Source organism: Glycine soja, chromosome 8, assembly GCF_004193775.1.
Source record: "Glycine soja cultivar W05 chromosome 8, ASM419377v2, whole genome shotgun sequence".
NCBI classification, from domain to species: Eukaryota; Viridiplantae; Streptophyta; class Magnoliopsida; order Fabales; family Fabaceae; genus Glycine; species Glycine soja.
The window spans coordinates 19,575,724-19,590,297 of record NC_041009.1 but is presented as its reverse complement, the minus strand read 5'-3'; the positions used below and the strand labels follow the sequence as shown (position 1 = coordinate 19,590,297).

General features: G+C 30.4%; 1 protein-coding gene across 5 annotated transcripts; it reads right to left on the bottom strand.

The window, feature by feature from the left end:
• Positions 1–496: 496 nt before the first annotated feature.
• LOC114422613 (E3 ubiquitin-protein ligase RGLG4-like) lies at positions 497–7,955 on the bottom strand. 5 transcript variants are annotated; one of them, XM_028389062.1, is made up of 13 exons: positions 7,820–7,955; positions 7,383–7,652; positions 4,574–4,658; positions 4,015–4,155; positions 3,814–3,927; positions 3,061–3,158; positions 2,906–2,985; positions 2,386–2,491; positions 2,156–2,283; positions 1,851–1,977; positions 1,286–1,342; positions 1,096–1,201; positions 497–796 (listed from the first exon to the last, which is right to left on the bottom strand). In XM_028389062.1, exons 2-12 carry the CDS (start codon positions 7,635–7,637, stop codon positions 1,115–1,117), a joined length of 1,278 nt encoding a protein of 425 aa, XP_028244863.1. In that variant the 5' UTR covers positions 7,638–7,652; positions 7,820–7,955; the 3' UTR covers positions 497–796; positions 1,096–1,114. The 5 variants fall into 5 exon arrangements, with proteins under 5 accessions (XP_028244863.1, XP_028244862.1, XP_028244861.1 ...); XM_028389061.1 differs by having other exon boundaries at positions 1,089–1,201; positions 7,820–7,954; XM_028389060.1 differs by having other exon boundaries at positions 1,073–1,201; positions 7,820–7,953.
• Positions 7,956–14,574: the final 6,619 nt, after the last annotated feature.

Below are 14,574 nucleotides of genomic sequence, written 5' to 3'. Positions count from 1 at the left end.
TTGGAACTTGGAAGGGGAGAGTAATGATAGCACATGACTTGTATTGAATGAATCCAATGTATGCAAGAGTCTGCAAGCATGTGATTGATAATGATCAGGGGGTTGTCATGGTTTCTAAAATCAAGAGGGAAAGTGGCAAATACCTAAGAGAGTGGTAAGGATTTGCTATTTGTTAAAACTTCACTAGGTTGAGAGGTTAATTAGCATGTGCTGTTAAGGATTTGCTATTTGTTAGAACTTCATATGCTTAATTGTCCTCTAATTCATTAGGGAATTCTAAGACACGCCTATCTTAGAGATGGTAAGTTCGAGTAAATTCAATTAAACTTATTTGTTAAAATATGTTTTTATTTTAATACACTTATTTTTTTTGTTTGTCTAAATTGTTTCTACTTAAAAAAAAAAACACAGTTGTGTTTATTTTAGAAAATAAATTTTATTTTCTTCTTAAAAAACACTTACATACAAACGTTTATTTAAAAGTTATTTTCTTAAGTTTAAACAAAATGCAACCTATCATAGAATCTATAAGTTCATGGATATCCTGCATACATAAATTTTTAACATAAGTACATATAAACAATATGTACAATGTGCAGCGGTTAAAATACAATTCTTCAAATTCAAACACATGGGACATGGCCTGATTGAACAACTAGCAAATACATGCACAATTGTCTCAACTCCTAAATCATCCCTACAATGTGAAACCACCTTTATGCAACACCATGGTCATTCTTGGGCCCTCTTGAAAGCCACACCAACAAATGTACAGAAGACATTTATCTTCTTAGCCCTGTTCAGATAAATATTCCATAAGCTCTTACACAAAAAGAAATTAAAAATGTGAACTAAATTGAATTCCTTTAGTAAGTTAAAAACAATTTATGCACTTTAACTTTTGTAGAAGTTCTTCCATCTAACTTCTCTAAAAGTTGAAGTGAAAAGTTGATTTTAACTTATGGGAAAAAATTAATTTTTCTTTTTACATTCTTATTTTTCTCTCCTATGAATGGTTATGAAAAAGTTTATCTAAACATAAATTTTGAAGAGAAATTCATCCAAACAGAACCTTAGTTGAATTTTACTTTGTACATGATTTTCCATTCTGCTATCAGCTAGAAAACACCCTAAGACGATTGGTGATCCTCTGACGGCATATCGGACAATTGGTTAACCTAGATCCACAATCTCTACAAGTCTGCATTCCCAAAATAGTTAAATATCATAAAATAAACTATCCAACAACAGAACAGAAAGGGACCATGAATTTAATGAGGCTCACCATGTGACCACATCCAAATGCCAAATCCTTTTTATTGGTCAGACAAATAGCACAAGCCTACAAAATTTCGTTGGATAAAAACACAAGAAATAGTGTCATTATGCAACTTCAAACTCGATAGAAAAGGAAACCTTGTTTCAGCAATAACTCTACTAGAGCACTAATCATAGAGTAATAGTACCTATAATTGCTAAGTTTCTGAATTCTCATTTTGTGGTTAATAAGCCTAAAACCATAACTAAATTAAGCAAAGCTAATAAAATTGAGCAATTCTAGTGCCTAGTCTCTGTAAAATTGCTAAATTCTATTAACTTTGCTTAATTTAGTTATGGTTTTAGCCTTATTAACCACAATTAAAATTGTGGCTATAACATTTTTTCACATTAACTCAAAATTCATAGGTTTAGTGACATAAAAAAGTTTAAGGAGTAAGTTATGAAAGTGTTCAAACTACAAGGGTGTACCACAAAATAAGTTACTTGTTCTTTTTACACAATTTGACTTTTTAGGAAGTGATAAAGGAGAATATAATGAATCAGTCTAACTTTCAATCATATATATATACCATTTGGTTTCTCTCATCATCCATGAAAGTTGGCATATTGCTCAGAACGCGAGCTGGTGGCACAAGCCGGGAATATGGAGCTGGAGGAGGTCTTGGAACTATTTTATTTGATCTCCCTGTTGCACGACTTTTGGCAAAAAAGCAAGGAAAAAAATTATCATCAAACAGAAAATTGTAACAAATAATCACCTGAAGGAAACCACATTGCTTTCAAGAAATTTGTCCCCCAAATAGACACAAAGTTTATTGCATATGCTTTTACTTTTCATCTAATGAAACATAAGCCTTGTGTATAAGGAACCAACCCAAGTAGTTCAAGTTCAATGGCTGCTTTATATTGGAAAGGTATCTCCATAAGAGCAGCCAGAGCAAAAGCAGTTTCTTTTTCTGAGGGGCTTGATTTCTTGGTCATTATGTCAGTGAAGTTAACAAACTGCAAAACGAGAAAGAGATGCTTTTACTATAACAAACAAAGAAATAGCAAAGAATGCAAATAGGTAATGCCATTCAAATTTTTCTTCTATTGTAGTCATGCCTGAAAATTGTCAAAGTCGCGAGCGGGTATCTTGTCATCAAACTTCTTCATGTCTTCCCAGGGTCCATCACCAACTCCAACCAGAATAATAGAAAGGGGATATGAACTGGAAGCAAAAAAGTAGAAAACCAAAAATTAATGGTTGATTAAGAATCTGAATGTTTTGTTTTAATCTAACTGTTACAAAATACGAGGGAGTAAAACATTAGGGTGATCTCTATAAATAGATGGGACCTCAAACAATCCATATAAGTAAATTTATCACCTCGTCCAACTCAAAAATCAAAGTCATTAGGTTTGGAGATCCTTCTTACTTATATATTGTTCAACTTATCCATATTTTTTCAATGTGATGCACTCCAACACTAACATCATGATTAGATTTCTCTTAATGTTGAGGCTTACTTCCTTTATGTTTTATAATTTGTTTTGTTTTTTTAGATAGTTTCATTTTATAACAATAAACAATTAATCTCATAAGCATCTTGGGTTGCTTTAATTATCAATATTCCATATGTACCTTGCATCAACTATTGCTTTGATTGTCCTTGCTTCTTGTGGACTGAGTTCTCCATGTTCAGATGCAGCACTTGTTGTAACCTTCAAATTGAACAAAATTATACAATCATGAGAATCGCATCACATGCATACAAACACAAAAGTAACATTATGTACCTGGCCATCTGCAACAATAACTAACACATGGAATTGGCCATGACTTTTCTCAACTATGTCTATTGCAGCCTCAATCACAGGAGCATAAGATGTTGGTCCTTCAAACAAAATACAAATATTTCTTCAGCCATGACTCTAGTCTTTAGTTTATTAATGTTATGTTTGATATAGGTAATTAATGATGATTTTGTTATGTGATTTATTTCATAAAATGAGCATTTTTTTTTTTGTTAACACAAATTGGAATGGATTTTCTATTCCTTGCTTCATTCTATATAACTAATAATTATCATTGCTTCTAGAGAGGTGAGATTGATTATTCTATACAAGCAGTTGGTACGTTGACTGTTCAAATAAAACTTTTTAACGAAACTAAAATGTACCAGTTTTTTAACCTGTCTTATTATGCTCAGTTTTCAAGATGAACCAAATGTAGAATAGAACTCATGTGTTATATTATGATTTGTTCCAATGTGTCTAGCAAATGCTATCTATGTTTTAAGGAATGAAATTTAATTTAATTTTCTAGAGTATCCTCATATATTTAATAAAATGAGGATTGTTATCCTTTCTAACTCAGATTTTTTTTTAAAGAAAAATCATAATATAGTAGTGTGCAAAATGCAATCATTATCACAGTGTCACAAAGAAAATATGTAATAATAAATGAGTATCTGATCCAAAACAATGTACACACTTCAATTTTTTTTCAACAAATGAAATAACAACACTATAAGCTAAGATGAAAATTACCAGACAGTCTCAAATTTGGAACAACTTTTTGATAGCAAGCCAAAACTTCCTCAAAACCATGGCAAGGTGAATGATCACTGTGAAAGCTAAACACTTCTTGATCATGAGTGGTCGCTGTTTAGAGACAGAAGTTGAATCATTTTAATATTGGAAAAACTAACTTTCTTCGATACATTTTCAGCTGTAAGGATTAGGCCTTACCATCCCCAAAGCCAAAACATGGAATCAAGTTATCATCATCAAAGGGAGCAAGAGTCTTGCCAATAATAGAGATGGCTTTCTCATAGGGGTTAGCGGTACTTCCAATAGCATGAAGGCTTTTATTGTTGAATGAGACACTTCCTTCAATAACAACATGGATGCATTGGCTTTGTAGGCAAACAGTCAAAAAGCAATCATTTCAAAAGGAAATGATAACCAAATCACATACTTAATGTAAAACCAGAAATCATTTTCATGCCAATATAAGCTCTCAATTATGGGTTCATTTCATCTTTATACGGATTGCACAAGACGGGTGCAAGGATAAAGTAACTAAAACCTATGCTTTAGGTCCACCAATAAAAAAAATATTTGCTATTGATTTTTATGAAGTTAGAAAACCATATATGTTGGCAAAAAAGCCAAACAAATAGCTCTTTTAAAGTATTTTTTTTCTTTAAATTTATTTTAGGTCCCTCTAACTGTTGGATCGATCCTATTTGCAGTGGATATGGATCATAGGATTACTCAGTTAATTTTTGTTTTATGTACTACTTACCAGTCCATTCATTGCTTTTTGTGAAATCAATTCCAAGGACAAGATTTGATGATTCTAAACCTTCCTTCCTCAAGGCAGTTGTAACCTGTAAGTAAAGAAAACATCAAAATCTTCAAGGGACACACTTACAAATAGCTTAGGGTAGTCACATACCGAAATTCATGAATAAATATGGGTCACATAATGAGTTCAATTAAGACCATCTTTGATGTCATTTGGAAAGTCAGTTTAGTTATAAGAAATTTTTAAAAGATTCAATATTCCAACTTTCACCATAGGAGATGATATAACTAACAGTTTTCTTCTTTTCTTGCCACTTTTGAAGAATGTTGTCCAAAAAACAGGTATTATTTACAATATACTGGACTATACAAAAACAGGTAGAAAAATACTTTCTTACAGGTATTATTTTCATAATGTAAATTTTATATTAAGGAAGTATATGCTTAGGACCAACAACGGTCCTGATTTAATATATATATATATATATATATATATATATATATATATATATATATGCTTAGGACCAACACACGTTTTGCATGTCATGAGGTGGTCCCACCAAAATAAAATTAAAAAAAAAACATAAAAGGTCCCACATTTTCACGTGAGCACGTGAGTCACCAATAAATATAACTATTCACATTAAATTTTTTATGATTTGTCCTTTCACAGTTCCATTTTTGTTTGGATTTAATGAAAAAGCCAAAACTTCTTTATTCATTTGAATAAATATAACTATTCACATTAAACTTTACATGACTTTAATCTTTAAATATGTATTTTGTTATCATTTGAGGGAACTAAAGTTTTTTTAGGAAATTATTAAAAGAAATCTTAGACATAATGACATTTTTCAAACTTTAATTTTAAATCATTTTAAATGATATGCATGATTCATGTATTTAATTTATTAATTTTTATAATAATTATTTTAAAATTATATACATAATTATTTTTTATCAGATAATAATATAAAATTATTTTATACTATTAATATATGATCATCAAACTCATAATTTATTCTTGTAAAATAAAAAATAAAAAAACTCAATTTATTTAGACTAAAATTTTAAGCATCATTCCAACTAAACAATTACAGTATTATGTAACCATAAATAAATACAAATAAACCCCCTAAAAAAACAATTATTATGCTAGTTGTCATTTGTAGTTTTATTTTCATATTATAATTGCCAACAGTACTTTTCATTCCGGTTCATAGATTATGATTGACACTCTTAATGAAGAAAACGCGTTTTCGACAGCCGTGCCCCCTGCTGTCATATTAAGACTAATCTACTTTTTGAAAAAAAACTTTTAGTTGTAATATAATACCTCATTTTTATAAGATTCTATTCAAAAAGTTTGATGTCTTAATTATTATTATCTTATAATATTTTAAATTTTAATAATTAATATAATATTCTCTTTTTAAACATATAATTAAATTAATTATTTTTTTAAATGTGTAAATCACTTAAAAGAGTCTTATATAAAAATGAAGATAGTATTTTTTTAAAATAAAAAATTAAAACGTAGATATAATTTTTAAATCTTTTTATTGTTTTTTAATTAAAAATTTAGAATTGGAATTCCATTATGATAATATGCATAATTAATGTTTACATTAAGTATAACTGTATAAGTTCAGGAAGTGAAACTTTAATTCTAATATTTAATTAAATAAAAATATTAAAAATATTTATGAAACTGTAACCAAATTTTGTTCTTTTTAATAATCATATTATATTTAAGATTTTAATTTTTGTAAAATAATTATATTATTAACTAATTAAAATTATTATTGGTGTATTTCTTTTTTAATTCATTATAGGTTGCAACAAATAAATAATTATAATATAACATTATATTCTCAAAATGACTGAAAATTATGTTTTAACATATCTAAAAGTTATTTGTAAACGGTCCTGTAATTCATATAGTTTGATCTCACCTAATTTTATGAGTTGTACTTTTATCTAACAAAATTTATTTTAGATTTAATAATTTTTAATAAATTAGAACTAATAAAAAATATATATTAAACATATGTTATAAGATTATCTTTTATAAGTTTAAGTTTTGAAATTTTATTTGATACATTTCTTAGGTTGGTTTTGAAATATGTTTTGGATCATCTCAATCTTATCAGTGTTTTATGTTCTCTTGAAAATGTAATTATTTTAAATTATGTACTAATGATATATTTTTTATTTAAAAGATGATACAATATTATATTTATAATAATATTATTTATTATAAAAATATTTTTATTTTGAAATTTAACTATTCTTATTATAATAATTAATATATAGTATTAAAAAAAATCAAATTCACTCAATTAAATCAGATTGACTGAGTTTTGTTTCGCACATTTTAAGTCTCCATCAAACACAGAAGAGATTTTAGGAGAAAAAAAATCCAATCAAACTTTTAGACAAGATATTGAGAAAGATAATCTGCTCCTAACTTTTTCCTTTGCTCATCCAATCATCCATGCTCCCCACTCAAACAAAAGAAAGAAAAATATCTATTATCTACCTTTTTAGTCAACGCCGCAATTTGAGCCTAATTCACGCTTCAAAGTCTATCCCAAAATTCCATTTAAGAAAATTCACAAAGAGAACTAACCAATTCCGAGAGAAGCAGCAAGTTTTTATTTTTTTTTTCATTTTTTATTTTTATTTTTTTTGGGTTGTTAAGCAGCAAGATGTTGAACACATGAACAAACAACCAGATAATTTGAATCTATATGAATTAATTAAAAAAATTAAATAAAAAAAGAGGAAGAGTAAGCTGAACAAACCTGTTCAAGGGTAGTGAAGTTATCAGGAATTAGAGCATATTTCTCTTTGGCAGATAGTTTTCCCGAACCCGTATTAAAAAACATAACCGGTGGTGGTGGTTCTCGTGGTGGTTCTAGCGACGGTGATGGTGATTGTGATGGTGATGATGGTGACTGTAATGATGATAAGGTTTTGTCTTTTGGAGAGGGAACTCTCCCTTTAACAACGTTTCTGGAAAATTGAGTGTCACGCTTTTTAGCATGCGAGTTTCCCATCGCAGCTTCATTCAACTAGGGAGGGATCGCAAAAATTGAACACACCCATATATATATATAAACAAAATTAAAAAATGAAAAAGGTGAAAAGAGTACGTATTGGGGACTATAAAATAGAAATAAAATAGTGGAAAACAAGGACGGAAGAAGAGAAAAAAAAAAAAAAAGAATTAGATTCTCACTGCTATTGCTTCATTTCTTGGCTAACACAGTTATGATGACTTGTACTAAAGAGTGGACTTTATGGTAATGGCAAGGAGATAATGTGGTATAGACATAGTTGGATAAATATTGAAGAGTGGACAGTGGAGACCACTAATGACCGGTAATAGAAGGTGATTCCGGTAAACTAAATTTCTCATTTTGCATTGATGGGTCTATGATAATATATATCAATAATAAAATCCTGGGATGAGGACTTTGTGCTTTGCGTCTCAACACTTTCCACCACTTCCATCACTCTTGTTCTCCCACACAAATGAAAATGGGTCTCTTTTTCCCTTGAAATCGGCGCCCATCGCACCGCCAGCGCCTAATGTTTTTGCAATGAACAGAATCAGCTTATCAATATGGAACAGGGCTTGCAAAATTGTGTAGTCTTACTCGAGTAAGGATTAAGTTAATAAATTGAGTCAAAATGAGTTGTTGGAAACACCATTGATTTTTCTTTATGATTATATCAGTATAAAGTAATTTTCATCAAACGGTGATTAATTTTTTAGGATATTTGGAATATACATAAATTAAATATTTTTCTTTTAATATAATTTATTTTATATTTAAAAGTAATTTAGAATCTAAATCACTGCCACTTGTGCTAATGCCACTTGTGCTAATGATGGTTGATAAGATCATTGATTCTTTAAATAGGTTCTAATATATATAAATTCATTAAGTATGTTCCGAGTAGATTGAGATCTAAGATATATGAATCTAACTGACTTTTTGATAAGGCTGAAATAACATAAAAGTAAATGATATATAGCGATAAGTCTACAAAATTTTCTTATTGAGAAGAAGAAATAACTTATAATATTTAAAAAAAATGTTTTTATAACAATATATAATGTGATAGCAAAAGAAATATAAAATACTTAATTTTTTACAAATTATAATAATAATTCTTTATGCATTTTCATACTTTAATAATGTTATATGATTTTTAAATCAATACCATCAAAATATATATATATATATATATATATATATCCAACCATTCATCTCTAATGCAAATACGCATTCTAATCTTTACAAAAATTCTTATAAAGAAACATTGTTTAGGTGTTTCATTGTCATAGGCAAAAATCAAAGCTAACACCTCAAGTAAGAATATCATTGGATACACTATTTTTTTTTTTAGTTTTCACCAATATCTTAGAAAAATTAATAATTCTATTTAACTTTAAAAATTGATCATGAGACCAAACATCTTTGATAAAAAATTTCAAGTTGACTTTTGAGCCCTATAAAGACTATTGTTATTTCTACTTCCCTTTTATACTTTTAAACTTTCCTTCTCATTTTTTATGTTGAGACTACCCCCACTAAACACATTATCCTCATCCTTTTCATTATCTCTTTCATCATCTCATATAATTGATAATTCTCTTCTAGAAAAAAGAAAAGACACCCACTTCACATTTTTTTCCTTCCAAACTACCATGTAAAACACATTTCCCCTTATCTCTTTCTTGCTCAATTTAATTCTTTGTCGAGAAAAGTACACACCATCCCTTTTTTTCCCTTTCATATAAGTCTTCCAAAAAAACTCTCCCTTTCCACGCCACTCAACCTCCAACAACTTGTTTTGGCCAAAAGCATGAAGTAACAAAAACAACACAAGAAGGGTGGTTAAATTGTGTTTTCAAGGATTTTTTTTTTTTTTTGTAAAAACTGATTGTTCTGAAGTTAACTAAAAAGTACAAGTTATGAGCTCAAAATGAAAACTTAATAGTTTTTGGGGAAAAAATTATACCAGCTCAAAACCAAGTTTTAAGACCATTACTTAGTGAAAAAGGTTTAGAAAGAAAACACTTAGTTGCAAGTTCCTTTAAAAACAATGTTATGAATCTTTGTTGTCAAAAACAAGTTATGAAATGAAGATGCAAAAATCAAGTAAAAAGGAAAGAGGGAGAAGAAGGTGCATATGGGATTTTTATATTGGTTCACCCCTATTGAATCCATATCCCTAGTTTTAATTATGACAAACCATTAGAAATACAAATTGTAAGGATGATGAGTTTTATGTGATGACTAACATTATGCTCAAGTGTCTCAATGTTAAACTTAAGAAGCAAATATGTTTGTGCATTCTGAGATGCTAAAAAAGGTTGTCTCAAAACATCTGTCAAGAATTGGAAACTCAAAAGATCTCTTGAGACCTATTTGCATGATGAAGAATACTTCCCGCCGAGTACCTATTTTTTTGGCAAAAGTACAAGACCACAAGGCCTTACATAGAAGACATATCAAAGTCTACAAAGAGCGCATCCAACATTAGAACGAAGTCTACATCTGAATGATGAAGATCTTGATTTTGAAGTTTGGACTTTAGAATGAAGTTAAGAATGGTTTTCCTGTGCACCTTAAGGACAACATCTCACTTTCCATATGTTTCCACACACACTAAGGGTGCATTAGAAAGTGACTGCTAATTGCATTACAAGATGCAATCAAGTTGAAAGTTGAATCCGTCCATGAGAAGACTTGATATGGAACATTATAAATGAAAACTGAAGATACTATGCAGTCTAAACTTGGACAGAACACTAACACAACAATTGTACCTTCACTTTGATCTTATAACGCAATGTACTTCAAAATGCTTTGTGTTGTGAAAATGTGTTATGATTGATGAAGTTGTGCTACTTCAGAAAGACATAACAGTTGAACTTCATAAAAAAAATCTACTTCAAGTATGGATCCTTTCTAAGCTAACATCATAATCGTCATTTTGGTGCTACATCAAAATGCTCATTAGAAAGGTTCCTTAGAATGACCCTGCTAGTTGTCATGACATGACAATTGTCATCTTTGTCTACTTCCTCCAGAAGTTTGTCAATTGAGTGAGCTCTACTTCAACGGTCTTCTTTGGAGCTTTAAGAGGTTATCAAGGAACATCATGAAGTTAAGTTGAAGCCTTCCAAGTGAAAAACTTGAGCTAAGACTTCTATCTGAAAAAACTATCATTGTTTCTTCAACCCTTTTTTTAGAGAGTGACCCACTTATATAAAAGCTTGTAAACTATGATAGATCTACGATAGAAGTGTGATATTGTAATTTCCTGAGTGGAAACCCTCTTGTGAAGAGAAATATATGTGTGTGTGTGTAGTCAAAACACATAGACCTTTTGTTGTTGAAAGTTCAGCAACTGACTGGCAAAAGGTGTAGCTAGTGTTGTAGCTGGTCTAGTTGTGGCTAGGTGTGAAGTCCAATAGGGTTACTGGCCAGTTATTGAAATTCAATGGTTTGCTGGTCCAATAGTGTCTGGTTATGTTAGTGAAATCTCATTTTGAAGGATGAGGACTTGACGTAGCCTAAAATTGGGGTGAATAAGCATAAAAACCATTGTACATCATCATCTTCTTCTTCTCTCTCTATACTGATTTTAATCTATAAGCTATTTACTAATTTTTTGTTTATCAGTATGGCAAAAAACTCCCTTGACAAATACTCTTAAAACTAAATAAGTACTAATCTAATATGGCTTGTATCTTGGAGGAAATTGATTATCAAGATAAAGATGTCATTATGTCCTCACAATATAACCCAACTGCAATGCTTTAAAGATTGCTTATGTTGTAGTGGTCTAAATGACATGAGACAAGTGCTTGAATGTCAAGGGTAGAATTCTCTACAACTCTCATGAAGACATCAAAATCCAGTTTGGCCATTCAAATGGTCAAAGAAATAAAAAAAATAGTAAAAAACATAACATGCTACAACAAGCTCACACCAAAATATTTGGAATACAAGTTTGTCAAGCCATCTCATCAAAGTCTTCCTATAAAAAGAACATTCAGTGGCTCTCCATATACATCAAAGAACTCTCTCAAAGCATAACATCACATGCAAGAAAGTTATGCAAGCCAACATATCTATAAAGTGCAAAACATAACAAGTGTTCTGATGAGTTCAAACAAGCTCAGAATAGATGTCTCAATTGTACTTTCAAGTAAGAAGCTTCAGAAGATTGAATGAAGCTCATTTGTGTGATACAATCAGTGTTTCCCTTTAAAGATCTTAGCCTTACAATGTTGCAAAGACATCAAGAAGGCCTTATACAAGAGATTTATGAAAGACTACAATGAGTATCCAACATCAGAATGATGAAGAACTTGACTCTAAAAACTAAAATTTAGAATGAAATTCATAATGGTTCAAAATGCACCTTAAAGACAACAACATATCTTCCATATTTTGTCACCCATATAGAGGACGCATCAAAATACTGAGGTTGAAAGCATCTCACTTTCCATATGTTGGTATACAACTAAGGACACAACAAAAAGTGAATGCTAACTACATTGGAAGATGCATAAGGAAAAAGTCGTGAATGTCCTTGAGAAGATCTGGTGTGCAACATCACAAGGAAAACTAAAGAGACTTTGTGAATTATGAACCAAGGACAAAACACTAACACAACAACAACCTTCACATGTTACCTATGTTGAAGTATGCTACTTCAAAATGATCTATCATGTGATTAAGTGTTTGAATTGATGGAACTGAGTTATCTACATTGTCATATCATCTTATCATCATCAAATGGAACCTACATTAGAATAGGTCCTTCCTTAGCAACATCACAATGTATTTCTAAGAGACCATAAAAAAAATGCTCAGAAATTTATCATCAAAATGAACTTATCATAAAGGAGTTGACAACTGTAAAGTTAAAAGCAGTCTATCTACTTCAAAAAGAAGTCACATAGCTATCATAACAGCTAGATAACAACTAGTTTGACATGTGAGGCCTATAAAAAGACAAAAGAAAACTACAATACAAGAGATAAAAGGTAGAAGACAACTTACACTGTGTATAAATAAGATACATCTCCTTTCCCCACTCCAGATGTGTTATGGGCTCAGAATGGTTGTATCAGGAGTGCATAAAGCTTGGAGCTCCAAAGAAGATTCACCCCCAATGAGTGTTGTAAAGTTGTAAAAACTCCTCAAATTCATTCTCCTAGTTTGTAATCTATACGTATCCCAAATTAACCATGTGGGTTAAATTTGGTTGTGAGAGAAGTGATAAGGAGAACCCATGGAATGTGGATAGCTTAGAGAGAGTCTCTAAGAGTGTAACCTTAAGAAGTAAAGGAAAATACTTGTATTGTCTTTCCTAAGGCCAATTGTAGTGTTATGGTTGAGATGGATTTCTTCTCAAGAGTGAAGAAAGTTTTAAGGAGAGGGACATCTAGTGAGAGGGAAAGGTTTCCTACCAAGAATCGTGGTGGTTCTATGGTGAGATGTCTTCCCTTCCAGGAATTGAATTACTTTGTGGGTTAAGCCCACTTGAAAAGGTAAATAATACTTGGTTTGTCTCTGTCATGACTTAGTGGTTGTCGTGGTTGAGTGTGTAATCTCCTAGCCAAGACCAGGTGTGGTGAGGAGATGTTGAAAGTCCAACAGGTGGCTGGCAAGGAAAGTCTAGCAGAGGGTTGGCAAGGAAAGTCCATCAAGGATGCTGGAAGTTGTAAAAATTCAGTAGTTGGCTGGTCCAACATGTTCGTAGTATTTGTGAAAAATCTCATCTTGAAAAGTAAGGACTAGACGTAACCCAAGGTTAGGGTGAACCAATATAAAAATCTCTACGTTGAATCCTCTCTTTCCTTCCTCTTTACATTATGTTATTTGTTATCATATGTATTGTGTTTGCATCAGAATGTTCAAAGCATTATAATGACTTTCATCAAAATGCATACATAAGAAGGTTTTCTTTACAAGCATAATTGTTTTATACAATGACATATCTATACTAAATCATGTTTGTGATATTGAAATATGTTTTAAACCAGATCAATTATATGCATAAAAGTATGAATTGCTTTCATAAAACATGAAAGCATTTTTGTGCATGAAAAACTTGAAACAACATTCTAAACAATAGCTTTCTGACCACAACATTCTAAGTATTGCATCTACATAACATATACTGTAGAAGCATATATAATATGAAGTTTTGATGATGTCAAAGATAAGTGCTTCTCAAGTTTGATCCAAGTCAAGAATCAAGAAATTCAAGAAGAACATCAACTTAGTCCATAGGATCTTAAAAAGAATTTCTTAGATGATGCTGCACAGGTTTGGCTGAGAAAAATATCTTACAAATCTTTTTAGTAAAACTATGTTTTCAAAATAAGATGTTTTTCTCTCTGGTAATCAATTACCAGTAGCTAAATGCTTTCTAAAACAGTTTTACAAATTTTGAATTTGAATTTTAAACTGTGTAATCGATTACACAATGGATGTAATTGATTACCAGAAGTTAAAATTGTTTGTAATAGCTTTTAGAAATTTGAATTTAAATTTTAAAAAGCCTGTAATTGATTACAACAGTTGTGTAATCGATTACTAGACACAAAAATTTCAAATTTCAAGTCTGAAGAGTCATAACTCTTCAGAACTAACTATGTAATCGATTACCACATTTATGTAATCAATTACAAGTAAGGAAATTTTAAAAATAACTCCCAAAAGTTACAACTATTCAAAAAAAAAATTAAATGGCCATCAAAGGCCTATAAATAGGTGACTTGGGGTTTGAATTTCCTTAGAGTTTTTCTGAACCAAAGTGTTTTATCCTCTCAAAACAAGCCTTGGCCAAACACTTGCAAAATCAATAAGGATTCTTGTGTGATCTTCATATTGTAATACTCTTCTCTTCAAGAGAGAAATTATCTTCTTCTTACTCAAGAGATTATTGTTCAAGAAA

Excerpts from the sequence above, each read along its gene's own strand:
- LOC114422613 (XM_028389062.1), bottom strand. The coding sequence starts at position 7,637 with ATGGGAAACTCGCATGCTAAAAAGCGTGACACTCAATTTTCCAGAAAC. Across the intron at positions 4,659-7,382 it reads ACTTCACTACCCTTGAACAG|GTTACAACTGCCTTGAGGAA; the intron begins GTTTGTTCAGCT and ends CTTTACTTACAG. Across the intron at positions 4,156-4,573 it reads AAAAAGCAATGAATGGACTG|GAAGTGTCTCATTCAACAAT; the intron begins GTAAGTAGTACA and ends TTGTTATTGAAG.